General features: G+C 41.7%; 1 protein-coding gene and 1 long non-coding RNA gene across 14 annotated transcripts in view; one reads left to right on the top strand and one right to left on the bottom strand.

Annotated features, from left to right (window-relative positions):
- The window catches only part of myo18ab (myosin XVIIIA b), a 66,424-nt gene that overhangs the window by 27,364 nt on the left and 12,198 nt on the right, over window positions 1–26,862 (bottom strand). For 4 of the 12 annotated variants that reach the window (XM_030380454.1, XM_030380456.1, XM_030380463.1 and 1 more), the window contains exons 5-32: window positions 26,221–26,283; window positions 25,641–25,712; window positions 24,972–25,037; window positions 24,215–24,302; window positions 23,706–23,812; window positions 21,610–21,786; window positions 21,033–21,243; window positions 20,155–20,297; window positions 19,289–19,389; window positions 18,555–18,618; window positions 18,180–18,324; window positions 17,313–17,324; window positions 15,964–16,128; window positions 15,539–15,629; window positions 14,880–15,072; window positions 14,436–14,522; window positions 13,557–13,698; window positions 13,102–13,261; window positions 11,800–11,986; window positions 10,406–10,613; window positions 10,052–10,161; window positions 8,872–8,937; window positions 8,474–8,602; window positions 3,201–3,344; window positions 2,796–2,885; window positions 2,568–2,687; window positions 1,957–2,068; window positions 894–1,021 (exon numbers count right to left, since the gene is read on the bottom strand). In XM_030380454.1, coding sequence (XP_030236314.1) covers window positions 894–1,021; window positions 1,957–2,068; window positions 2,568–2,687; window positions 2,796–2,885; window positions 3,201–3,344; window positions 8,474–8,602; window positions 8,872–8,937; window positions 10,052–10,161; window positions 10,406–10,613; window positions 11,800–11,986; window positions 13,102–13,261; window positions 13,557–13,698; window positions 14,436–14,522; window positions 14,880–15,072; window positions 15,539–15,629; window positions 15,964–16,128; window positions 17,313–17,324; window positions 18,180–18,324; window positions 18,555–18,618; window positions 19,289–19,389; window positions 20,155–20,297; window positions 21,033–21,243; window positions 21,610–21,786; window positions 23,706–23,812; window positions 24,215–24,302; window positions 24,972–25,037; window positions 25,641–25,712; window positions 26,221–26,283 — 3,381 coding nt within the window. The remainder of the gene's footprint in view (window positions 1–893; window positions 1,022–1,956; window positions 2,069–2,567; window positions 2,688–2,795; window positions 2,886–3,200; window positions 3,345–8,473; window positions 8,603–8,871; window positions 8,938–10,051; window positions 10,162–10,405; window positions 10,614–11,799; window positions 11,987–13,101; window positions 13,262–13,556; window positions 13,699–14,435; window positions 14,523–14,879; window positions 15,073–15,538; window positions 15,630–15,963; window positions 16,129–17,312; window positions 17,325–18,179; window positions 18,325–18,554; window positions 18,619–19,288; window positions 19,390–20,154; window positions 20,298–21,032; window positions 21,244–21,609; window positions 21,787–23,705; window positions 23,813–24,214; window positions 24,303–24,971; window positions 25,038–25,640; window positions 25,713–26,220; window positions 26,284–26,862) is intronic. The other 8 variants (XM_030380459.1, XM_030380460.1, XM_030380457.1 and 5 more) reach the window with 4 other exon arrangements.
- Window positions 7,977–10,376, top strand: LOC115560850 (uncharacterized). 2 transcript variants are annotated; one of them, XR_003979847.1, is made up of 3 exons: window positions 7,979–8,374; window positions 8,490–8,576; window positions 10,077–10,376. It is a non-coding gene; the product is annotated as an uncharacterized LOC115560850 (long non-coding RNA). The 2 variants fall into 2 exon arrangements; XR_003979846.1 differs by lacking the exon at window positions 10,077–10,376 and having other exon boundaries at window positions 7,977–8,374; window positions 8,490–9,024.

Below are 26,862 nucleotides of genomic sequence, written 5' to 3'. Positions count from 1 at the left end.
TATTAAACAACAACATCTTAATAACAGTTAATGTAGATTGAAAGTATACATTTGTTAAAGTTAGAAAGATATTGGATATTCATACTCGATGAATATCGAGTATTATAGCGATCAGAAGCGGGAAGGTAAAGATGCAATCAACAATATTAGTCCCGAGTGTCTAAGCACTGTATATCAGGCGAAGAGATGGCGCTTCCGAAAAAAGCTGTATGGAGTCTTCAGGTCTTCGGATCTAGACCTTTCGGTTGTTACCCGGTCTAGATGTAAGCTCAAAGGTGATTGTGCATTTGAAGTTCCAGCCCCTAGAATATCGATCACCTTCGGCAAAGTCCTCTACCAAAATTTTAAATCCAGGGCAAAAACGAACATATATCCCCCAGCGTTTGAATCCTCCTGACTGCTTTACAGGTGTGTGTGTGTGTGTGTGTGTGTGTGTGTGTGTGTGTGTGTGTGTGTGTGTGTGTGTGTGTGTGTGTGTGTGTGTGTGTGTGTGTGTGTGTGTGTGTGTGTGTGTGTGTGTGTGAACATGTTACCCGGTTTTGACTCTTTAATTAATTGTACCCTGATAGGTTTTATTTTAATGTGAGCTCAATTTTTGACCTCTTTGCACTGTACAACACTATTTTTTAAATGTGCTCTACATAAACTTGATTTGATGGTGTTGTCGAGTTTATGTGTGGGAACTGTGTTTTATGATGCCGTCTTTTTGGGATTTTGCCATGGAAAGAGGAGCAGCTATGTTTGCTCCCCTGTGAGCTGTGTGTGTGTGTGTGTGTGTGTGTGTGTGTGTGTGTGTGTGTGTGTGTGTGTGTGTGTGTGTGTGTGTGTGTGTGTGTGTGTGTGTGTGTGTGTGTGTGTGTGTGTGTGTGTGTGTGTGTGTGTGTCCGCCTCACCCTCCTCTCCAGCTGCCTCTTGTTCTGCTGCTCCACCTCCAACTTGTCATCAAACTCCTGCTGCAGCCGCTTCTTGGTGAACTCAATCTCCCTGATGGCCCGTTCGTACTTCAGCCTCCACTCTCCTCCTGCAGGGCAAGATATATGTGACTTGAATTTTTTTAATAAATTTACGAGGCTCCGATGTTTGAAATATCCCCCATCATGCATCATTGCACAGGATCCAAACTCTGTATACTCATCAACACACAGCACAGCTTGACAATAGACCACCAGGTGGTTTACTTTTCAGATTGGTATAGTTCCATTATCAACTGCTTCTGGCTAGGTAGTCTACAAGGAGGGTAAGTTTGTTTTTATAGACAAATTACAATCTTGTTTTGTTGTTTCTGGCACATGTTTTGCATATGTGGCCATTCAGTTACCATAATTGTAAATCTTTGAAAAGTAATTTAAAGTGTATTCCCCTCACATGAAAAGGTGCTAGGCTACTGTTACTCTACAAGTCAAGAGTTTTCCAACCGAGCAAACTCCCCTACTCGATGCACAATGATGAATTTGCATCAATTTACTAATTTGAATTAAAACCCTCCTCGGGTAAGACAAGCAAACGCCAATTTACGGAAATTCCATTGCATCTCTTAAAATATTTGATTTTTGCATTTGTATGCTTTATTCATGACAGAGAGAGAGAGGAGGACATGCAGCAAATGAGTGCTGGCAGGAATTAACCGGGGTCACTAAATGTAATTTGATGCAAAGCTTTATATGCTTCTAAATGTGAACTAACTATACAAATCAAAACTACACTTCAACTTTAACCTATAGAGAATAACTATCATGCGTTTTAGATAACATTTTGGATAAATTGATCACTATGAAATACACATGGTTACAAAATGTGCAGAATTATGCTTTCTTCCAATCAGTGGTGTGGTTCTGCAGGTGAGATGACTAAGAGCAATATAGGTCTGATTGGTTCCAGAAACCTTCCTATGCATCAATATTGGCAACACACTTTGATAATGTACTGAATGTGCTTTTTGGACATTTGTGGTCAAACCTGTGTCATCATCGTCCATCTCTCCATTGAGCTCGGAGGCCCTGATGAGGCGGGCTTCCATCACTTCCATCTCCATCGACTCCATCTGTTTGTTTACACTGTCATACTTGGTCTGGCGACAGAGGGAGAGAAAATGGGTTGACTGTGAGAACATCTCATTAACTACAAAATGTACAAGAGCCCTATAGATGTTCGACACACACTGGTGTTAATTTATCCGGACATAAAATCGTTCTGCTTTCTGCGTGTGCGCGTTATAAATGCAACCACCATGACATGACAAATTATATTGGCCTACTTCACATGACAATGAATCAATATATTGATGATCTATTGTTGATTTTAAGCTACAAAGAAGTAAAAAATGTCATGATTACCTGGTTGAGTGCTGACTAAGAAAGGAGACTCTCATTGAAAATAACAACGTATATTTTACATTCATGTTTTTTAGGCCACCGGCAATCTTGACAACAAGGAATCTATCTGTGCAGAAACTAATCTCAGATCAAAAGTGCACTCCATTGAACCTCCAATTTAAGCTATTTCAGTGATATTACTTATTCTAGGAAGAACAGTGGGTCTGTCTGTGTCTGTGTGTGTGGTCTACGTACCTGCAGTTCCTTCATGTCCTTCTCCAGACGTAGTCTGTCAGAGGTCTCCGTCTCCAGCATCTGTGAGGCAGACTCGCCTGTGTTTCGCTCATCGGCGACTTCTGATGATAGCTCGGTGATCTGATTCAGAAATATACACCCAAGAGTTAGCACACGGTTTTTCTACCTTGTGAAATAGTTTGGGAGCCCCGGACTGACGTGTGTGTGTGATGTGTGTGTGTTTCGTACCCGGCTCTCGAGCCGGTCACTGTTGAGTCTCAGCTCGTTCCGCTCCTTCTCCACCTTCTCCAACCTCTGCTTCAGCTGCTGGATTTCCTCCTGGACGGAAAACCATTTTGCACATGAAGTTACTCTTCAATAGCAAAATCCATAGACCTTGAAAATACTTAAGGCAGGATCAAAAGTTTAACAAAGGGAGTAGACGTGTTGATTTCTGTTGCTCACACATTTGTCTCAAGCCCCGCCTACAAGACACTAATTGGCTCAGTGAAATTTCCTGCTGATTTGAGTGAAACCAAGCAACCGGAACCAGAACAAAATATTATTATAAAGGGATTGGTGATTCAGGGGCTGAAACCAGGCATACAGTTTGTTAATAATTAACTCATCGATCATCGTTAATGCAGCACTCACGTCCTTGCCGCGGATCTGCTCCTCAGTGAGCTGCACCTCTATGAGAGGCCTGACGGTGGTGAAGAGCTTCCACCACGGCCAGCCCTTCACACCACGGTTCTTCTTAATGTTCTTCTGGATGCAGCGGATGGCCAGGTTTTGAATCTGGAAGGAACATAAAAAAACATTGTTGCTGATGAAAATGGGGGGTGGGGGCAATTATATGAGGGTATATTTTTATGTTCCTTCAAATGCTGTGTTGATACAGCAAATGATTGAGTAAATATGTCTGTCAAAATTTCAAATCTCATCATTGTCAACCACGTGGGGTGTTTGCTGGGTTAGCATTTGCTTTCCGTGAACATCTTCAATTGACTTGCAGAGTTTGAGTTACCTAGCTTTTGTTCCTGTGAGAGGAATGCACTTCAAATGTGCATTCAAAGATTTCCAATGTGTTCCACAAGATTGTAGTTTAGTCGATAATTTGGTACTTTTTCAGCGTCTATTGCGGCTCCGACAGGTTACTCCCCATTTAGTACTCAGCCAGAAGCTGATAATATTATGACACAAGCGGCGCATCACAGGTAGCCTTAATCACAGGAAATATTGTACGTTTCAAACTACAACCTTGTGTTTTCACTGGCACTCGTATTGAATAGGTGACTATTCAAAACACATTTGAAATCGCAGCAAACTCCTCTTCAAGATGCACTATGCTATATTTTTTATCAATTGACTATTCCATTAACAGATATCATGACGTATTCCTTGAGGCTATTTAGTAGACTCCCCACCCAAATCTACGCCCTTGCGTTAACATAGGTTAACGCAAGGGCGTAGATTTGGGTGGGGACCAGGGGACGTGTCCCCACCAATGTCAAATGAAGACTGAAATATCCCCACCAATATTCCAGTTGAAACGAAAAGAAAGCACCTCATGCGGTACACAAAGGGTTAAATTCCAATTTCGGTACCGCCTCCCAACATAAACCTTCCATTTTACACTGCTCAGCCGGTTCGGTCGCGGCTTCTTGAAGGAAAGTTCCTCTGCGTCTTTCTTGTATATCGCATCATCTCTCCCCGTCTTCGTTTAATGCGCCTACATCACCTTCTCTCCCATGATGGTCAGCAGCTCGCGGTTTTCACTGTCTTATCTGGTTATCACTGGTTATCACTTGCGTGCTACATCCTATGTAATCCAGATAACCACACAGACAAACGCACGCACAACCCGGTCACTATTCAGCGCATGAATTTGAGGAAAATAGTGAAATGGCAATTATAAAACCAAAAATAGTAGGATATACAATAGTATTGCGTAGACTTCAATAGAATGAACACATGTCCTTCTCCAGCTAGAACTACTCATGTTGAAATCACTGCGTTTTCTCTGTCTAGACAACGCAGCAACACCTCTACCCAAGCCCCCCCCCTCACCGCGGAGCGTCTAATCGCATTTACATCAAAATGAAACCGCCAATGTGTGCAGGGTCCGGGAGGGTAAATTGGGGTGCTAGCTCAAGCGGGCAATTTACCTCGGGCAGTGTAAAAGCACAGGCCATGCCGGGAAAAAGGAGCGCATAAGACGGGCATATTTGGCAGTGTAAAAACGTCTTTTGAGACAGATCCGTTTTATAATTTAATAGGTGGACAGAATCTTTGTCTATGTTTACCATGCAGATCTGTACAATTGAAATGATGCTATACTATGCATATGCATCAGCAGATAATGCATCAAACAAAGTTAAAGTCAGGCTTGCATCCTACGTCATTTCATTTAGTGTGTGTGTGTGTGTGTGTGTGTGTGTGTGTGTGTGTGTGTGTGTGTGTGTGTGTGTGTGTGTGTGTGTGTGTGTGTGTGTGTGGGGGGGGGGGGGGGGGGGGGGGGGTTGGTGTCAAAGCTCAGACCAAACCTACGCCCTTGGGTTAACGTGCCAAAGGGCCCTGACAGTATCCATGCTGTCCCTTTATGCCGGTAAGAGCTATTCTGCCTGATCATGTTTGGGCTGGTGCGAGGACGTGGGTGAATTCAATCAGCAAGAATATAGGACAAAAAGAAAGCCCTCACAGTGCACTAAACCATATACATCGAGTCCCGGATAATTGTCCATGTCAACAGTCAACCTAGTTCATGTTTCACTAGGTAAAGTGCACCTTAATAAATTCACCATCCAAGTTGTCTTCATCTTGTATGTATCTCCCACATCAAAGGCAAATAAATGCATTCTGTGGTTCAGATGCTGGCCCTTGTACCATGGCTTTCCACATGAGTGCTCTATGAGTGGGTTGTGTGACCACTCACATCATTGGGGTTGTCTGCTATAGATCATGCCACTTTTTCAAAGAAAGATTCAAATAGAATAAAGTGGGTCTCATACAAGTCGAGAAGCCCAGCGTAGCAGATTGGAAATGGCAGGGCTGTAGCAAATCGATTTTTTGGTCTCAATTATGGCTGGTGCAAGATATTGTTTTGTTGAGAGCTGGGAGCACTCCGACTGCAGCTGATGTGGCAGTATGAGAACCTTCTTTGAAAACAGTGTTGGTGTTTTTAAACAGTATGTGTGCCTTATTGTGAGCAAGACCCTTTTCAAAAGGGATAGACAACAGAAATGTACGTTATTAGGTGTTTTCACAAAATGTTACGTGTGCATTAGGCATCACGATGTGATGCCTAATGCACACCGTAACATTTTTGATATACTTTTTTTGATATACATGATATATGGACTTATATGGCCTGATTAAGATTGCAAGAAATGGTTTTGGGAGGAGGATGAACCTGGTGTACATGGGGACCCATTTTGGAAAGCCTTGAAATGTTTATTTTTCAGAACCATAGCTTTAAATGAGAAACATTTTTGATATACCGATGGATGAACCTGGTGTACATTGGGGACCCATATCGGAAAGTCTTGAAAATATTAATTTTTCAGAACAGTAGCTTTAAAGGTTGGGTATGGAATTCGCTTTTTTGGCAATTTTTGCAGAATTACTTGAAATCCTTATCATAACCCACTTACAGCCACTGAGTTAGAAGTACTGACATGAAAATTAAACAAGTCAATCATCTGTGGAACGGGCAGGGCTCGAAAAACTCCAGCGAATGATTTCCAGAGCCACGAGTTGCATTGGTCAGTAAGTACGTCAATCAAACGGTCGTACTGTACTCCCCCTCCCCCGCGCCCCGCGCGCGACCCCTTCGTGCAGTACTCGTGACCCAGAGCTCGTGACCCAGAGCAAGCTCCTGTTTGTTGTTATCCTGCGGTAGCTACTGGAACTAGTTAATCCACATTTGGACCTAGCAGTAGAAGACAATTTCCATGGCAGACAAGACGCCACCATCCCCATGTTGTTTTTTTATTGTTGCCATGTTGTTTAACGAAAACCTACGCTAGCCTGGCTCGCTCTCGCGCATCTGTGTTCGCACTCGTGCATGATTGCGCGTCCAGGTACTTGGAATGGGTGGAGTCAGAGTCAGCGTTGAAGGAGAGGGGGTAGGACCATTTGAGTTGTGTATTTTCAAAATCTGCTGGCGTTTCGCAAATCCCAAACCCAACCTTTAAATGAGAAACATTTTTGATTTACATGATATATGGACTTGCCTGATTAAGATTGCAAGAAATTGTTTTGGTATTGTAAAAAATTGTCAAGTTACGGCAGATTCAATATATGCTGATTAGCGAACATTATCCTATCGTCTGTGTCTGTCTGTCTCTCTGTTTGAAAAACAAAGACCCTCCCCTACCTGATGCATAGTTGCGTCTAGGAGCAATGACTACAACCGTGATGCGCTTGAAAGGGGCGGCCGCTGAGATAGGCGGTGCATGGGCTGTGAATACCTTGCTTGACTGCTTGCAGTCCTGGTTACCTTATATTTCCCTTGTTACTTCGTTTTACAGGTTAAAACATCTAAGAAAATGCTTACCCTTTAATTAACATTGTACTTCTCAAGGTTGCTCTCAGTAGATTGTGCAGGGGTTACGAACCCACCATAAATGTGTGGTTTGTTGCCGTGGATATAACAGTATAGGTTAGATTATTCCTGCTCTGCCTTAAAGGTTGTATCAGCAATTCTAGGCCGAAACATAAATGATCACATTCATCTGATCTTTCCTCCCGATCCGCTAGCTGCCCGCCCGATAAGCAGGCCGTCAAAAAAAACGTGTCTCTGTAGCCAGCCTATGCTCCGAGATCATACACAAAAACAAATGGTACTACCAACCACTCAGAAGCAAAATAAATAGTACTGCTATCTGTGCAGAAACTAATCTCAGATCAAAAGTGCACTCCATTGAACCTCCAATTTAAGCTATTTCAGTGATATTACTTATTCTAGAACTGCTTTTTTCATCAAACAAAATGTATAAATGCAAGAATAAGTGCTTTAACATCTGCGGATCATGCTTCTATGTCAACAGAAGAAGAAGCAGTAGAAGAAGTAGAAGTAGAAGAAGAAGACTATAAAAAGGACTGGCTCAACACTGCCACCCTCAACCGATGCCCGCGGTGGTCAGAGTGATGGTTATGAGTGAAAATTTGTCCAACTGCTGCCAAAAAAGATGCACCACTTAGGTGAACCCCAACCCTAAACTTATACCACTCAACGACTTCTGTTGTTGCAGTTAAGTTTAGTTGAGTGCTTTATGGCGCGTTTCCACCGGATCGTGTTTCCACCAACAAAAGTGGGCATGACCCGGACTGAGCCGTACTGAGCCGTACTCGTCTCGCACTCGTCTGGCAGTACTCCTCCGTTGGGGTACTGAGATGCCTGAAAGGGTGCCGGAAAGTTCGAGCTGCACACACCCTCCGTTGATTGGTCAAAAGAATCGTCACTTCCAGGCGACATGGGGATAAAAACAAACAAACAGTACCCGCGAGGTATTATTCTGGTGCATGTCGTGCAAAACTTTAGCTTGGGCGAACAAGGAGGTGGAGACGTTCCGAAATTGTTGCTGGACAACTTCCATGGTAGCTCTTGGTTTATTGTGCCGCGTTCCTCTGTCCCATTGTGTTTTACTGAGCAGGCCACACTGTGTCGCGCTGCTATGATGTCACGATGTTTGCGTAGCTGCCGCGGCCATCGACATCTGGCCTACCATAAGGGTACTGTCGGCGGTGAAACGCGACCTCGGAACTGAGCTGGGCTATAACCCCCCCTCGCTACTGGACTGAGGCGAACCGAACCACACCCTCCGGTAGAGATGCGCCATTAGTTGCGTAGTTAAGTCGAGTGGTCTAATTCTGTGGTTGTGTTCGGCTTCTGGTGAAACCACTATGTGCTGCATTCATGTTACCTTTCTTTTCTTGAAGGCCTGCCTGGCCAGGAAGCCACGACAAGCAGACTGGAACAGAGTGAGGTTCCTCCGGGTCTGCACGTCACGCTGCTCTTCCAACTTGGTGAGAGCCCCCGCTCTGAAGAAAACCTGAAGGGAACGCGGAAACAGTGCATAATATTGATAGATGTTGATCAAATTTCCCGTTATGCTTCCTACAATCAATGAGATAAATGCAATGGACATGCCTGGCAGCTAACGGGAAAACTTGAAATTGAAATCTCCTGCTGCTATATTACTTTGACTTTCAGTTAAGACAAAGAAAGCCCACATACGTCTTAAGCAATCTTAAGTATAATTTTAATATTGGTAGCAATAAAAACTGATAGGAAGAACATATAAGAATAGTTTTCACTTACTCTACTAAGCCCCATGTGGTAGTTGGTCTTCTCCAGTTCCAAAGAGTCCAACAGCTCCTCCACTGCCTACACACACACACACACACACACACACACACACACACACACACACACACACACACACACACACACACACACACACACACACACACACACACACACACACACACACACACACACACACACATTTATAAATAAATAGCTGGGGGTCTTCAGGGATCCGTCTACCTCTAGTTGCCTGAACATTTTGTGACCTGCTTTCCAAATCACAACAAACGCCCTGTTCAAGATTCAACCCACATAGATAACACCTTCCCTCCTCACCCTGAATTATAAGACTCGCCGCTTCACCTGACATTTCAATCTTCTATGCAAACATCAAACATTTTAATCTGTTGATATCCTTAAAGTGCACACAGTAACATTCAAACAACAGCTAGCAGGTGAAACAGCTAGGCATTATTTCAAGATGATGGAAGACAACTAGGATGTTATGCGGAGAGAGAAAAAGAGGGGTTGTTTGGGTAAAAAGGGACAATCAGGTTGGGATTTAGCAAACAAATATTTTGTTTTTGTGTGTTTGTTTTTTACAGAGGCCCATTTTGAATAAGCTTGATGGTAAATATCTTCTGAACATTTTACACAGCCCATCAAAAAAGACCACAAATACTACCAACATTTTGATACATATATAGCTCAATTCATTAATGCATGCAAAAAATTATATAATGTTTAAAACCTTTTAGACTACCACCTAGGGCAACCCTTCCTTTAATCGCCTTTAAAAAAAATAGCTAATAGCTGAAAGGTGCCGGCTAGCGAGAAAAGACAGCGCAAGACATTAATCATATGCTTGGAGATGTGCAGGAAGCACTCGACCTCCTGAACAAAAGGGACTTGAAAGATAACGACGCAGACAGCAAGAAGAGAAGCAAGAGGGAGAGAAAGAGAGAGAGGAGCGGGGAGGAGGGGCTAGTGGAGGAACGCAAAACCTCTACTTCGCCCTGCCAGTAATTAATCAGTACAGCGGTCGTATGCTGCCAGCCTGCGCAATCATAATTAATTACACACAAGAGTGCCTCTTGGAGTGGTGAGGAGAGGGGAAGAATCAACTGAGAACGAGCGGTAAGAAAGCTGTGTACGTGTGTGTGTGTGGGTGTAAGAATATCAACTAACATACCCTTCTTTCGTCTGTGACAATGCAGTGATGCCCATGCTTTTTGGTCAGGTGTGGCGCCAGCACATCAAAGCGTCGCCGGAATTCAGAGAACACCATGTGATCAGGGTACCCTGAAGCGAGTGAGGACCAATGGATGGTGGATAAGAACAGCAAGAGGAGCATTTTGGCAGGAAGAATATTTATCAATATTAATTTAATTCTACAGCAAAGCAGAAAATAATTGAAAGAAAATGTAGCATGGATGATGTATTTTGTGACAAAAATATTAAAGCATTTAAGCAACTATCTCCAAAATGTTCTAGCTGGGTGTAAAAATATATTTTTGTTTCTCTGGGAGGAGTGGAGAAGCTGTACCTTGCCTGTAGATGCGCAGAGCATCTAGTAGCTTAGAGCCCCGGAGTTGGGCCCGGAGCAGGCCCACGTCAAGGGTCATGAGGCCAGAGTCGGGGGTGTCTCCGTGAGACACTCGGGGGTCCCCCACCACGCCTACTGACTCCACTTTGGGAAGGAGGCAGTGGACAAAATGTATCCTGGATCGGCGCACTGTGTCAATTAATGCATCCTGAAAGAGAAACAACAAGAAATAAATATATATTCCTTATCTTACAGGACCTACTTTGGCGGTTTAAAGGCCCAGATAGTGCATTACAAAAATTCCCTAGCTTATTGCTGCATTAAAAAAAAAGTTTTTTTTTTTTAATCCAGATGGCTAAACTACTACTGTGCGGTTCATTTGACAAACCACTACAACAACATTCAACGAACCAGGTAAATGTACCCTTTAGGTGAGGATGCAATTGGTGAATATATATATATTTTTTAAATATATTTTGAAATAAAATCAACCACCCAGAACCTGAACACCTGGGATTTGTCAAATTAAATCCACATATGTAGACTGAAAGTAGGGAGGTTGTACCCCTTTGACCACAGGGGGCGCTATAACTCGCGGTCAAACCTAAACAGCCACGCCCCCCACCCAATTTAAAAAAGGTTTCTGACCCTTGGTATCAGGGCCTTATTTATATGCTGAATCTTTGTGCCTCAAGAACCCATAAGGTCCGTTGACATTGATCATTGTGACCCAAGATTTGGTACACACTCCAACCATATGGTATTATTAAAAGAAATGGCAGAATTACGTCAGATTTATGCAAAAATGTGATGATGCAAATGTGCTGCAATTATTCAAACTATCACAAGTCTGCTTTAGAGAATCCAAGGGACAACTTTGGTGTGCCCATCAAGGACATCTTCCTAAGGCTATGTGGAAAGTGTTGCTTTGAAAGCTAAAAAAATGCCATTTTCAAACTACCACTGTTGGAAGGTGCTCACTGAGCTATTTTTTAGATGAGGAACAAACGCTGACTTCAATCATTCCAAAGGTAAACAGCTCAAGAATTGTTAAAGTAGGTACACGTATAGAAAACGTGCGTAAACAGTTCTCCAAAACGTAAAGTAACTCTTTGACGACCGGGGACGATATAACCCGCAATCCGAAAAAAAGAAAATAATTTAAACTTGGCGTGCTAGCTCATTAGCCCTGCTAGCATTAGCATGTTAAACTCACAGAATATTGCGCACACGACGAGTTGGCTCCCGCAACCACAGATTTTCTTCAGAAAATGCGCATGCAGCAACATATCTAGATGTATCTATTTTTAGTTTGCTAAATTATTAAAATATAAACTATTATTATCATATAAATAAACCAGGTAGCTGAGAAGAGGCCAGTCTTGTCTGCTCACCACTTGAAGCTTGATCTGTATGCACTGGCTTCTCTTCTTGACGGCAGCCATGCCCGTGGTGAAGTTCTTCCTCATGCTGGTGGCCCGGCGCAGGGCCAGCTGCGAGCCCCCCTCCAGACCGGCGATGGAGCCGGAGAGCACCGTGGCCCCGCCCGCCCGGCCCATGAACAGCCCGCTGATGTTCTTCCTGTTGGTATCCACGGTGATGGTTGTAGTGGTCCAAGGATGGATGAGGATAGCAAAGAGAAAAAAATAATTGGCAGCTTAGAAGGAGAGAGGGCGCAGCAAAGAAAGGAGGAATAAATAATTTGGTGAATGAGTTTCGCAGGATTAAATAATGTTAGTAAGAAGAAAATATATCTTCATCTTGTCAAACACAGTGAAACAAGTGCTAGCCAAATGCTAGTCTCAATACGGGTAATCAGCCAGTGATTGTCACGTCAATGAAGCACAAGGAGGAGGTAAATGAGGATACAGGTGGCCATAGGTTCAGGATTCTGAACAATTCTGCACCATTCTCTTTCAAACTGAAGGATTTTCCTTTCTTTCTTTATATTTATAAACGTGAGAATTATTATTGGATAATATCATTTGCATAAAATAAATGGATAAGTGTTCGACAACTAATTATTCTGGAGCAAAGGGTGTACAGCAAGTAACCATGACATAACAAAAATTTGTTATATGAATAATATACCTATATAATATAATATAACTATACCACCTACAAAACAAATGCATGTCCTATAAATATCAACATCAAAGATCAAAGGGTCAAACATGCAGGTTATTTGTTGTAAGAAGCCTTATTCAAATGATCAGCTCCAAAGAGATTGCTGTTGGTGTCGTCATTCCCAATGGGACGAGTGTCAGATCTCAACCTAGTGTCGATGCTAACCTGGGCCCTCTAACACCCGAGCGCCCCGCTCAGGCCAGCTTGGAAAAGACCATTTTTTGTCCCCCAAAGTTGACACTTGCCTCTCTTAGCACTATTTTGACATTTCGGCCCCCACCAACCACAATTCCAGTCTGATTATGTGGCCCCAAGAATTTTATCTGTTATACTTATTCTACTTAATAAATCAAATATACTGCTCCTAAACGGCCAGACAGGAAAATATACCATTAAATAAATAACAATCGAATCAGAATATCCTGAACTATATGAATACGCCAATTGCGTAGGTTATGCCATGATTCCTCTAGCTGCCGATTAGCTCCCGGCAGAGCCTATTCAGTCCCAAACGCCCAAACTAGCTCTGGCGCTGACGAAACAGTCAAGTGGTGTAAATGTGGCCGTACTTTTGAGAGTCCTGCAGCAGTGTGGCAGCTTTCTGGAAGGCGGGGTTCTGCTTGGCGTGGCTGAGCCAGCCCTGGGCGTCGTACTCCACCCAGTCCGTCCCAGAGCTGTGGCCCAGCAGGAAGTGCTGGGGCTTGTCTCCTTTCAGCAGCAGGCTGGGCCCTGCAAAGTGAGTGGATGAGTGTTTAGTGTCAGCTTATATCTTATCACATTCCCAACAGAGCCCTGGATAGGCTCCGGCACTTTCAAACTCTGCTGCCAGAGATCTTACATTCACCACACCCTACCATCACCCCCTCCCACATCCACCTCCACTAGCTAACTGCCTCCCCCCCCTACAGTGATAAACCAAGCTCAACCCCTACACCCCATCACCCCTCCTGAATTGTATCCAGTGGTCGGTCACTGTTCTTAGCACTTCAGACCGCTTTGTCGGCGGTGCGACCAAGGCCCTTACTGTTGCTTTCTCCGTGCGGGGTGCCATAGTAGCTGAATAGCCGCTCCAGCAGGGTCTCCTCTGATCCCCCGGGCTGAACCGCCTCCTCTTCCATCAGCCACAGCAGGCCCCGCGCCTCATCCGTCCTAGCTAAGGTACGCACCTGTTTGCACATACATGTATGGGTCAAGTGAGGATGGACACTTACAACACAACTGAGTATACAACCATTTCATCTGAGCTTTATTAAGAACGGTTGTTTGATAATGACGGATGTCATAAAGCAATGCATTGTTTTAATTATATTGGCTCAGATATGGTTTGTATATCCTCATTAAATGTTAAATGAATGACACCTAGAAAGTCAAGTGTGCCCATGGTAATCCATTGGAAACAAGTGGGTCTTATTTTGTTTATCACAGTGGCGGTGAATGCACTTCATTCCAGAAGAGAACTGAATCTAATTGTAGTTGTTTTTAAAGGTGAATTATTTACTTTCCTTTTTGCTTTGAGCTGGACTTATTTTCTACCATATGTATTCATAGTGTCTTGGGTTGAGCATGCACATACTTTTCTTTCTTTCTGACTCACAGGCATGTCCTTAAATACTTATTTAATGAATATGATAAACACCCCCTCAGCATAATAGAATTGGTGTTTAAACTCTCAATTAGGAATCTCAATATGAAGACTGATGTTGTTCATGAAACTGAGCGTGAACAAGCGACATGGTAATTGCGTTAGTTAGAAGAGGAACAGGGTGGTAGAACCTTGGTAGGTTGAATTAAAAAACATTCTAAAAAGTCAATACCAGCATCAGCAATAATCAACACATTTGCAGAGAAGCAAGAAAGCATGAATGGAATCCTCATGAGGGATGTGTGGTTTGTGTGTGCTTACCAGGGTTTGGGCTGAGGCTTGATCAATAGCAGCTACAGACTTAGAGGTGCTGGACTCTATGTCATCTAAAGCAAGCTCTATGTTTTCCTAAATGCATGGGGGGGGGGGGGGAGAAAGGGTTATAGTTGGCACCTACATTAATGTTGATAACACAGAAAGAAATGATCAAAATAATTTCAGATAAGGAAGATCAATTTTAGATTTGATATGGTTGAGTGAGTAAATACAAGTATATTGAGTGAGAATATATGGACAACATAGAGAGAAAAACTAAACAGATTATTGTGAGGGAAAAACAATACCTTTGTTAAATAGTAAATAATGCATAAACATTTTTCTATCTGATCGTGTGGAGTTTCGGTGACATGCACTCTGAATTTGTAAAGGATTTCTCAGCATGCCAAGAAGGGATTTGTGTAGTTTAGGTAAGAGCCTCAGGACCACCTCCTTGTATCTCTCCAGCTCCTGGACAAAAGTGCGCTCATGGAAGAGAGTCTGCAGCCTCTCCTGGGTATAATTGTGGCAGAGCTCCTCAAAGGTGGCTCCCCGCTGGCGCTGAGCCATGCGTGGGTTCTGGAAGCCTGGCGTATCCACAATCAGGAGGGAGCACAGAGAGTGTTGACTGGATTTCAGCGCCCTGGAGAATACAACACAACACACACCACATCAGTTATCAGTTGTAAAAATACTGACACAAGCAGAAATATGCACACAGCTACCAAACTTGAGGCAGCCTTAATTATTGCCAACCAGGCCCCACATGTGATGTGGTCCGTCTGTCTGTGAGGTCACATCTGTCAAGTATCACATCGCAGTGGTGTTCGTAGGAGCTATCAATTTATCCAAACCCAATAGCACAGTACACTTTGAGCAATGAGCAGTTCTTCTCCGATTTGCTCACCATTTGATGGTGTGCTGCTAACAGTGAGACGCCAGAGTCCTTTATTGTATAATTAACAAAGAAAATAAATGGCGTTGCAACACTTGAAGTCCACCAGCTTATGTAGCCTCAAAATGTGAATGGACTATCAGAACTCTAACAATGGTTTGAAAGTATAAGTGAGAGCGACTGAGGGGGAGAGTGAAAGAGTGAGGGGGCAGACCTGTTCACCAGGGAGATGACCAAGGTGAAGAGCTCAGAGTAGAGGCCTGAGGCCATGGCCTCCAGACACTCCGGGGCAGTGATCTTAGAACCTGAGCGCCAGTCACACACCAGCAGGATACATGCAAGGTAAGAGAGGAAAAACACGAGACGTTAGGGCAAAATAAAAGACGTAGAAATCGGGAGGGCTGTACAACAGTGTCATAATAATAATTTCATGATAAAACAATAAATCAAACGTTTTGAAATGACAACACATTATGTGGTTCTAATAATCCACTATTTCATATACAGCTGTACATTTGTATCGATTTTTCAATATTTTCAAATTGTATCAATACCGTACCGGAGTAATGTGAAGCCCTATACCATAGCGCAATAAAATCAAATCTAAAATGAATCTCCAGCTTTAGATGAGACGCGCACCTGGTCCATCGCCAGCCTCCTCAGGGCCTCCTCTGAAGGAGGTGGAGCGCTGCAGTCCTTTGGCCTGGTGCTTGAAGATGGCGGAGGAGAGCTCCTCCAGGCTGCAGCCCAGCAGGTAGGCCGCCTTCTGGGCCCACTCGTGTCGGGCAAACTGCTTGCGTCCCGCTAAAGAATCGGGCATAGGGACGATTACAGCCTACCCTTTTTACAGAGGTGAGAAGCTAAACAAGTGAAGATGGGTCTACTGCCTGTGCCCTGACCCATTAAGGAGCAGACCCCTAGTTAGGGTTATGAGCTACACCTGTGTTTGTCCTAACCCTGACCTCGATGAAAGGTAGAGGCCTGCCCTGTTTGTGCTCCCAGTGAATGTACCTTGAGTTGCAAATAGTGAATGTGAAGTGGACGTTACTACGAGGGAAGCGCTACGGTGAACGAGCCATGTGGAGAAGTCCCTGCCTCTGTTGGTTGGTTGGTTCTGTCTCACAAGATGGTGCCCAGCCTGACGAAACTTTACCCGCCCTATAATAGTATGCTTGTATGAGTAAATCAACATTATAGGTGATGTGTATTTCTATTATTTGCATTTGAAACCCCTGGGTCTCACTCAAAACAACCTACATTGGTGCATTTGTACAGATATTTTGAAACCTCGCGACACATGTGCACACACAGTTTATACTACATTTAATGAGCTGTTTGCAAGCATTTCTATGCATTTGTTTGGTTGGGGTGAACTAATTTCAGCATTGACTCCTGCAGATGGTCGTATCAATGCAGAAATTGCATCAGTTTTAGCAGAAATAAACGTTATAACTGTTGGTGACAATGGTTAACCTGATAGGCTGAAGGTCATGGCTTCAAATCGACTGCTTACGGCAAAAGGCCAGACTCTCTTGCAAAAGGGACGGAAAAGACCTTGCGACTGGTAGAAGCAGGCAAGATATTTCCAACCAACCAGAAGACTGGTTCGGCCGATTTAGAAATCAAACACATTGATTTTGATCTTGACTTTGTTTTTCTATTCGTCTGATGCTATCACAACAGTTCGATATATTGTGTATTGGCAACAAAGACATTTCAGAAGGTGCATATATTGGGGACTTTCATAGCCATCCTTTTATTTAAAAGGATGGCACTGTTGGGCTTAAGGGATGTGTTAGTGTGTGAAAAGGTATACAGAGGAACAAGATGAGAGAAAGAAAGGAAGAACAGAGACAGCAGGGATGGGTAGGGAGGAGAAACAATAAAAATGCTAATGACTAAAGGTCTGGAAGGAGCGATAAAGCCATTAAGACAGGATATACAAACAAGAAAGTAACACAAGATGTTGAATGACTTTTTTCCATTACCTTCATCTGCCTCTGCGTTTGATAGGGCGCAGCATGCAAACATGCAAGCAGAGAAGGACGTTAGACAGGAAATAGGGTTATGTATCAAACCATTTGCATACGCAACACAACGTAAAATAAGACTCTGAAATATCAGTATTCCCCACCACGTTTGGAAAACAATACACCAAAAAGAAAAATACATAAAAAGCTCTGGTTGTCCCTGTTGGAAAGAGAAACAGTACGATGGATCCAAAGAAACTAGGTATTGTGCTGACTAAACAGCACAATGTCAAAAGTTGCAAGTGACTCAACAGGCAGGGATGAAGTGATGCACCAAACTTACCAACTTTTGCATCACCTCATGTGTATAAAAATGCTTCTTAACATGCTGCAAATAAATCTGTGTAGTAAAAGTTAGGCTAAAAGCAAAAATCTGCCGTCTCTGTTGAGGTGATCCTTGGAAAGGATGTGCGCGTGAATGTATTTATGTACCTTCACAAGCGTGTTTTTGTGAGTAAAAAACTTCCAATTAAGTGAGAAGTGGAACAACATGCAGTGGAAAATCATTTTGAAGAACAAAGCTGAAGTAAACTGCTGGATGCATGCAGTGAGCATATGTCTAGTCTGACCCCTATTGGCGGCTTGGGTTAAACGTTATACTCTAAATGTCACAGGTTTTTACTCTGTTTTCATCATGATAATCATTTTTCTGAACTTCTAAAGGTCATTTTTCCAGGTGAATTTTAAACCCTTATTTAACCGTTAAAACACTTATCCCCAAAATTAGAGCATAGGCTCCAGGTTTTTACACTTGCTTAATTTGAACCAAGCCAAGTCAAGACAAGACATTGCTCAGAAGGTGTTTTGTGCCGTCATTTTCGGTACCCTTTGTGGCCCCTGCTGCTCCCAGGTGGTAAATGGCCCCCAACACGAGCCAGAGGGCCTTCTGCTCCTCGCCAGAGATACCCAGAACCTTCATGGCAGCCTGCAGCTTGGTGAACTGCTGGGCAGCCCGCTTCTTTTCATCTTCCTACAATCAAACAGGCCAACAAGGAAGGTGTGGTTGTATAGGCATTTTGTTTTTTTACTTGCATCATTTTGAGTGGTGATGCAAGGCCCTAACAAAATGATACAGGGAGCTCTAGAATTATGCCAATGTATGAACAACACATCAGACACTTTCTTTATAATCATGTGCTTACAAAACATTGTCACCCGACAGAGGGACACGCCTTCAATCATTCCATCTTGTGTAATTACCTTGGACAGAGGCAGGATCCCAAAAGCACTGTTCTCTGCAAAATGGTTGAAGTGCAGCTCCGTTCTGCCGAGGGTTAGTTACAAGGAAAGAAAGTGAGTGAGAAGCTGTTTATAGGGTAAATGGGTACAATTATAGACTACTCAGTAAGTAGTCAATCTACTGTATACAGAGTAGTTAACCTCCAAACAAATAGCTTGCCCTATGCAATTATATAAAAAAAGAATAAAACATTATATAAATGAGATTTCACATTTTGGTTGCACGATATTCGATTAAATATCTATCCAAAAATTATTCAATACCATCATTAGAGGGATCTGGAAAATTCCTTCCAATACCTGGCTTTGACATGTGCGAAATGCGCAGCTCTATGCAAAGGTAACATGTAAATTAACTCAAGAAGGGTTCAATTTTTTTATGTTATTGGTGGTCCAAACAACCACCAATCAACATAAATATGAAATGTGAGACCCTTTGTTAATTTTTATACAAATATATTATGACAAGAAATTATGCTTTCCAGGAAATTGTATTTTGAGAAAATGACAATCACAAAGAATATCTCTCTGACCGTTGTGCAACTAACAGTGTGTATACTCTGAACATTGACCAGACTACTAAGCATGCGCATGACTCCACTGCATCATGGGGTGAATTGGACACATATTGGTCTGTGAAATGGCTTCCTTGGTGCACCTGGATTAATCGTATGATTATTTTCTATTCTAGACACCTGAGGTTGCTGTCGGCTCCAGCCATCATGTAGTAGAAGATGTTGAAGGTTGACTCGGTGGCAGGCCGCCTGGTCACCCTCAACTTCTCAAGAAGCATGGTCTGAAGGAGAGAAAGAGACAGATTACCTACATGTTTAAGAAAAATAATACAAAGTTTCGTTATTTTCCTGCTCTTTAAAGGCCCAGTGCAGATTGCAAAATGTAGTGTTAAATTGCATGGTCATTAACTTTATCCGTTTTTATATTTCCTGTTTAAAAAGAAAGTTAACAACATTGTTATGTTTGTTGGAAAGATTAATAACGAATGGTGCATCGAGATGCCATATGTGACGGTCGTGTATTAATAGATTAAGTATTTATTTCTTCTTTATCAGGTTGTAACACATAATATTAGATAATAAGTTCAGGTTTTTGTTAGAACTTTTATTTACAATTATGGCGAAATAATATGGATAATGTAAAATAAATATATTATAAATATTGTTCAGTAAATATAGTTTGATGGCTTATCATTATTTCAAAAGTAGTGTTACTTGGTGCTCTCCATCAAGTGTTTTCCATTGTTATGTTTTCCACTGATGTTTTGTTTGTTCAAAAGTTTTCCTATGGCCATGGACTTGCAGTTATCGTTCTGTATTTCGGGAGCGTTGGCACTCTTTGCTCTGCCCCTGCTTGTGTATTAATCCACTTTTTACCATTTGCATATGAAGTGGTCCACGAAAGGACTTGATGACAATTGATTGGTTAATCTAAAGTCAAAGGTTGGGAACCTGGTCTAGCAAACGGAAAATAATACAAATATAGATATCTTTATTAGGTCTTAGTAATTAAGTCAACAAAGCGAAGGAAATGTGCCTGCTCAAACCTGAATAGAAGCAGAGGCAACTTGGCCAGCCTGGTCAAAGTCCAGGGAGATGATGTGTGAGAATCGACTGGCGTTTGTGTTCATGGAGGTGGAGCTATTACCAAAGGCTTCGAGAATGGTGTACACCGCCTGCCATTTTTCAGCTGCAAATGCGAGAACAAACAAAACAAAACATTGTTTTAGCTTCTGAATGATAATTGAGAAGTAGTATGTCTACCTATTTGATCTTACATTTCTGCGCTTTTGCTTGTTTATACTAACGTTCAAGCAATGATAAATATCCAAATTTGTAAGATTGACAACATATTTCTGAATATATTTCTTGCAAAAATGTTATTAATACTAGGGCCAATCAAATATAAAATGATTTGACCATATTTAGCAGAACTCTTTCTAGAATAAACCTAAAACTGTCACACCGCCTGTCTGGTCTGCTGACACCACGTTTATGGACATCTTCAATATCAGTTTGGCATGTCGTGATATTACAACATGCAATCCTGCTTGTCCGTAGCACTAGGGTGTAGGCTAGGTTGTTTGTATTGTGACCAACAGATGGTTTACAGACATTGTTCAGACATTGCACCAATCAAGAACATCCGGTTAAACTTGGTACCTTAAAAGAATCGAGTTCGGTACCTAGCCTCAATCCTCAGCTAAGTAAAGACATTAAGAAACAATCAACTTTTGGAACTTAAGAAGATCATGGTTGGCAGTTTGGCATAAAGTAGTCAGTGGCATATAAATAAATCCTTGCATTTTCATTATGGTTAAGCTGCAAAGGGGATGATTTTATCCGTACATACCAAGACATTAATGATTTTATTCTCTCTGTGAAAAAATCACTTAATCAAGTCGAGAACAAATTACAAACTTACCAGAAAAGATCTTGCCAGTGCTACCAGCAATAGAGACAAGGTATTGGACCAGGTGCTGGCAGTTGGTGGTCTTGCCGCCGCCAGACTTTCCAAGCAACACGATGGACTGGTCTTGGCGTGTAGTCAGTAAATTGCGGTACGCCGTCTGGGCCACGGAGTAAATGTGGGGGGCAGTGTCCTCGCGTCGGCAACCTTTAAACATGTGCATCACCTGAAGAATGACAGAAACGGCAGATGGAGAATCACGAGCAAACTCAGAAAAAAGCAAAATATAAGCCTCCATTTGACAGGAAAATAAACAAAAAATATGATACTTAATGATTGGTAATGTGGCAATTTTATCCAACATAAAGGTAACACTCCCAAACGTAACCTTGTGAAGGTTTTTGCTTTTATGAACACACATACCCATATGCTCACAACTCTCCTATAATTAACATTGGCCTCAATACAAGCGATAAAGACAGGGTAAAGGGGGGAGAGATTAAAAAAAAAGCGTAATCTGAATATTGCAGTGTTTCTGCTGCTCTGAAGATCCACAAGAGCACAGTATCACTCCTAAATGCATGTGTCTCACCTTCTCAGAGTACATGGACGCTGTACTCAGTGGGTTGATGACCACGGTGTTTAGACCGGCGTAGGTGTGGATCAAATTGCCTCCGTAGCGCTGCCTCAGGGAGTGCATGATACTGGACTCATTGAGGTAGAGCAGGGAGGATAGGTCTTCAGTCCGGTCGTAGGATGGAGGGTTGGCCTTGATGCAAAGATGACAGTTGGATCATAAAGTTCTACATTATATGAACAATTATAGGAATACAATAACAAAATCAAGGCTCTGTCCATTGATATTTCAATAAAAAAATACATTAAGACAGTAACATTTAGTTCCTCCTAAGTCAACAGGAAGAATTTAATTCATTCTTGTAATATAAAACCAATTAATGCTTTCTTTGTTTCGTCATGGTCTTTGAAACTTGATCGTCTCCACATTCATTCATCTTGTCCATAGCCGCAAGTCCTGCTCATAATGTGACAAATATGGATTGCTTCTTTGGCAAATCGACAAACGATTGTGTTTAAGCCAATTGGGGACATTACGGATGCTATTTCTATTTGGCTCACTAATCAATATATCTAATTTGAGTAAGAACATGCATTTAGTTGCCACTTAACAGGTAACATTCGCATTAATGACTAGGTGTATAGAGGTCACAGGGGAACCGTCCCCACAAAAATGTTTCTGAGGAAACAAACCTTCTGAAATAAACAGCCTATTCAATTCGTCTTAAATATATATTGTTTTGGGTTAAATATAAAAAGCCCCTTTATCAGAATGCTGTTGACCCTGCAGTTGTTGGGGAGGAAAATGCTATGCAGCTCTGTGATTGGTGGGTCCGCTATAACTTTAAAAGGAGTATAAATAAAAGTAACCCCCAACCGTTTTCTAAATATATATACAGTATGTCTATATATTGCACCGAAGTGCACACACAGCTTTTGAATTTTTGCTTTACAGATATCTATTTTTGGTTTTGGTGACTCTCACACTCATTTTGGTTTCAGGGCAGGAATTGTCATTGCCTGCCAGAACCTAACGAAGGAGAAGGAAAAGAAGAAGAGGAGGAGATGGAGGGGAAGCAGGGGAAGCAGCCATAGGCAACCAGACTGACGTCGGAAAATACCCGTAATACCGTCGAAGATGCCCCCGCCACTTTTCAATCATTTGTTTGGCAACATTTTGGGTACCCGGCGGAAATGATGAATGGCAGTAGAGTGACTGATAAGACACGGACAATACCAAGTTGTCAGTGACATACTGGGTCAGACTCTGTTTGCACTATTTGCACTCTGTATTGATGGATTAGAACTTTGATTTGGTTTCGCACATAATATTGTTTGCACTTGAAAGAAATTGAATTATTTAATTAAATTTATTTTACTCCAACTTTTATAAATTTTAGTTTTAGTTTCAATTTCATGCATGTAAAGAGTTATAATAAAACATTTCAAAATGCTTGTGCAACTTGGTTAAATAAAAGTCTGTTGGTCCAGTCATATTTTTTGTCATTGTAGTTTTCTTAAAATCTCGTCTCGTCTCGTTCTCGTGAACCGAATATCGTGTCTCGTCTCGTCTCGTGAGCTGAGTGTATCGTCACACCCCTAATATGCAGACATCCGTGACCAGCCAGTCGGAAGGGGAGTGACTAAACAGCTCTATAAACCTGAAATGTATTTTAGAGACCCTCTAGGGCTGGGCAATAATTCGATTACGATTATTAATCGCGATAAAACTCACGTCGATTACGACGATTAGCATTAGGCATAAATGCTCGATATTAAAAATCTAAAAAAATAAAGTAAAAAATAAAAATAAAAAAATATATACATATTTACATTATTTTCAATAGGTTACAAGACAAGGTACCTTATATTGTTCTGTTGGAAGCAGATAAAACACGTTTGTGAAGTTAAATGTTTATATTTAAATGTGATTTAATGTTCCCTTATCAGAAATATGGTTATAAACAAAAAAGTATGGTTTAACTAATGAACACTCTAGTTTCTTCAGGCTGCAGCAGTATCAAATCATATATCGTGATTAATATCGATATCGATCAATATCAATAAAATAATCTTGATAATATTTTTTGCAATATCGCCCAGCCCCCTCACCTTTTCTACATCATCCTCATCCACGTCAAGTATCGTCCCATCATGTTCCAGTTTAACTTTAACCTTCCCCTCTGGAAGGGAGCCGGCCTCCGTCTTCAACACCGTGGCTGAATAGAAAATTTTTAAGCAATTCATTATTAAATACATGCATAATAATCTCCAAATGTGCATTTTTTGTAAAACATTTGGTAAAAGTGTTCCTTTCAAGATTTATGTTAATTTCGTATTCCCATGTGGGAACACCTTTTGTATTTATTTTGTATCAAACATTGAAATAGTGCAGATAATGGATAATGAAAAAGATAATATGAATAATAATATTTTTAGCATCTCTGAAATCAATAAAAAGCAATCATTGGTCAGAACTAATTATATCGGTACAGTCAATATTATTCAATAAAAGTAATTATTAGAATTTGATCTGAATCTTAAAGCTAGTTTTCCTTTTTAAATAGGAGCATGCATTATTGATATAGCTTATTTACGTCAAAAGAAGAAAAACCTCCTACCTAGGGAGAAACCATCCTTGTGGACCAGCCAAACTTTTTCTGAGCCAAACCATGCCTGCTCTGCGGTTATCTGCTCCTCAGTTTTCACCTGATGGGAGACAGGGGGAAGAAAAAAAATCAATCTCTTGCCCAAACATATTGTAAATGAACAAACATCAAAATAAACTCTTGTGGGTTCCACACCAACATTTTAGTCCAATCTGTTCATGTAGGCCTACATGAATGCCTCAGTCAGACCATTGGACAAGGAGGCACATGAAAAGACCAACAACTTACATATGCATCCCGAGGGTGAACATGCATCGCAATGCAGCAAACTACGGTGTATCACTGGATATTAAGTGGATATTTGATATTTTTATTTGCTTTGCGTGTAAAAGTTACAGCAAGACAGTGAAGGGGACACAGATAAACTACCGGTGACAAGACAGGATGGAAAGGTGGTAGCTTGACCTTTACATAAACACCAATAGGGCATCATGCAGCAGGAGTGAAGAGGAATGATTCAATTTAGTGCACATCAAACTCTAGACAATAGAACTATGCTTGTATATAAATGTTAGTCATTGTGGATTCATGAGAATGCCACATTTTTCTTTGTAAATCGATGCAAACACATTGCACAGTTCGGTGTGTACAGCGCACACTGCAATCCTCATGCACAGGAAGAGTACTCAAGTACTTAAATTAACTATGACCACTGCAGTCAAGTGACATGAATATTATATCGGAGGGTCAAATCACACGCAGGCCAGACCTTGGGCTTCTGGACTGCAGCGTGGGAGGCCTGTAGAAGAGCCAAAGTGTCCTCTTCCACCACATCCTAGTAGTGATTGGCCAGCATGAGAAGGAAGGACAGGTAAAAAGTCACCAATGCAAGGAAGAGGAAAAGAAAGGGCTAGTTCTCTCACACACCTGGCAACACATTTCATGGAAAAGGCCAGACTCCTCTGAGACCAAATGTATATCAGGCAACCATCACCGTCTTCAGTTCTGCAACAACACATTGCCTTATATGAACCGCATGCTTCAAGCATCTCATTTAACCTGCATACCCAACACTCACTGAAAAGGCAAATGTTTGCATGGGTGTATGAAATTCAACTGTAAATTATATATGGTCAAATAATGAACAGCAAATTCCAGAAACGGTATTCCTCAAGAACTCGAAATAACTTCCCAGTATATATCAAAAGTCAGGGGAAAAAAATAAGGTAGCAGTATGAAAAGGAAGCAAAAAGGTAAAAAAGATTTTTGACATGTGCCCTCATTTTTTTGGAGTCAGCAAACACTGCAGAGTTATGTATGGAAAGAAACGTACTCCAAGGATGAGCCATCTGCTGATCTAATCTTCCTGTATGTCACACAAAGACCTGCTAGGACAGGAAGGATTAGGACTGGGGCTTGGTCCGAGGGGCAATGGTACCTGAATGGAGGCATGAGGTACTACCAAGGGGACAGTAGCTCTGACAGATGACACACTATCTGCTGGTTCCAGCTTTACCCCAAACAGCAACAGAAAGAGAAAAGAATGAATAAACAAACGAAAGAGAGGATGGGGAGTCAAACCAGACGATACATCTTAGTATCAGTCACTAGCGATTAACCAATTAAAGCAAGCAGCATGATGATTTCAGAGCTATTAAAAACTAAAATTTGATGACTATAAGGGAAAAACACAACATTAGATCAGCATGCAGCTAAAATAAGATTAAAATACTGTAGGCTGTATTATATTATATTGAACTACATTATGAAGAAGGTAAAATAGGTTGTGCTGTCCCTACAAAGTGCTCTTTTCAGATCCATATATTACATGTAAGTCTAGCTACATATGGCAACATTTACATAGGTAAACATAAATTTGACAGACATATGCCACTTTGCACCTTAACCTTCCTAAACTAGTCATTATGGCAGTAGCCAAAATGGCCCAGAGAAGATATTGACAGAAGCACATGTGTATACAGGGGTAAGAAGGTGGACAAATGGAGCACAGATATTACAGGAGCACTGAAGATCCTCATCAGACGTATCTGAGCCTCCTCTGTAGGGCTGAGCGGCACCTCCTAAAGGTCAGGACAGCAAAAAGTTCAGACTCCCAGCAATACACAAGTTGACAATGGCCAAAGACCCCAAAATTATTTCAAGAGACATCCTTGATATCCTTCTACTGATGGGGATATCTTGGAACCAATACCATGCAAGGTTAGTAAGAAACGCACACCTTTGGACATATGCAGTGCCCCCCCCCAAAGTTATTGATCACAATGAATCATCAAAAGTTGCAAATCCATTAGCTACAATTGCAATTGAATGAAAAACACACCATGCGACTAAAACAAAAATATGAACGGAACTTCTTTCTCTCCATCATAAAAAAAACAATTAATGGATTTCTGTAGTGTCTGAAGGGTTGCTTGTCAATATGTATCAGACACGAGTACATGTTTGAACTCCATCTAGCAGCGAAGAGATTGAGACTTAAGAACCACAGATTTTGGTAGACTGTACTTGTACTTTCAAACTCTATCCCACAGTACAGTGCTTCTTTGAGGAATTGGCTCAACGTGCATCTCTGAGGAGCAGACCGAAACTCTGGGCCACTGAGACTACCACAGTCTTGTTTTGATCAAATATCCTCATGA

Source organism: Gadus morhua, chromosome 16 (assembly GCF_902167405.1).
Source record: "Gadus morhua chromosome 16, gadMor3.0, whole genome shotgun sequence".
Lineage (NCBI taxonomy): Eukaryota > Metazoa > Chordata > Actinopteri > Gadiformes > Gadidae > Gadus > Gadus morhua.
The sequence above is the reverse complement of the archived record's forward strand: the minus strand, read 5'-3'. Positions and strand labels throughout refer to the sequence as shown.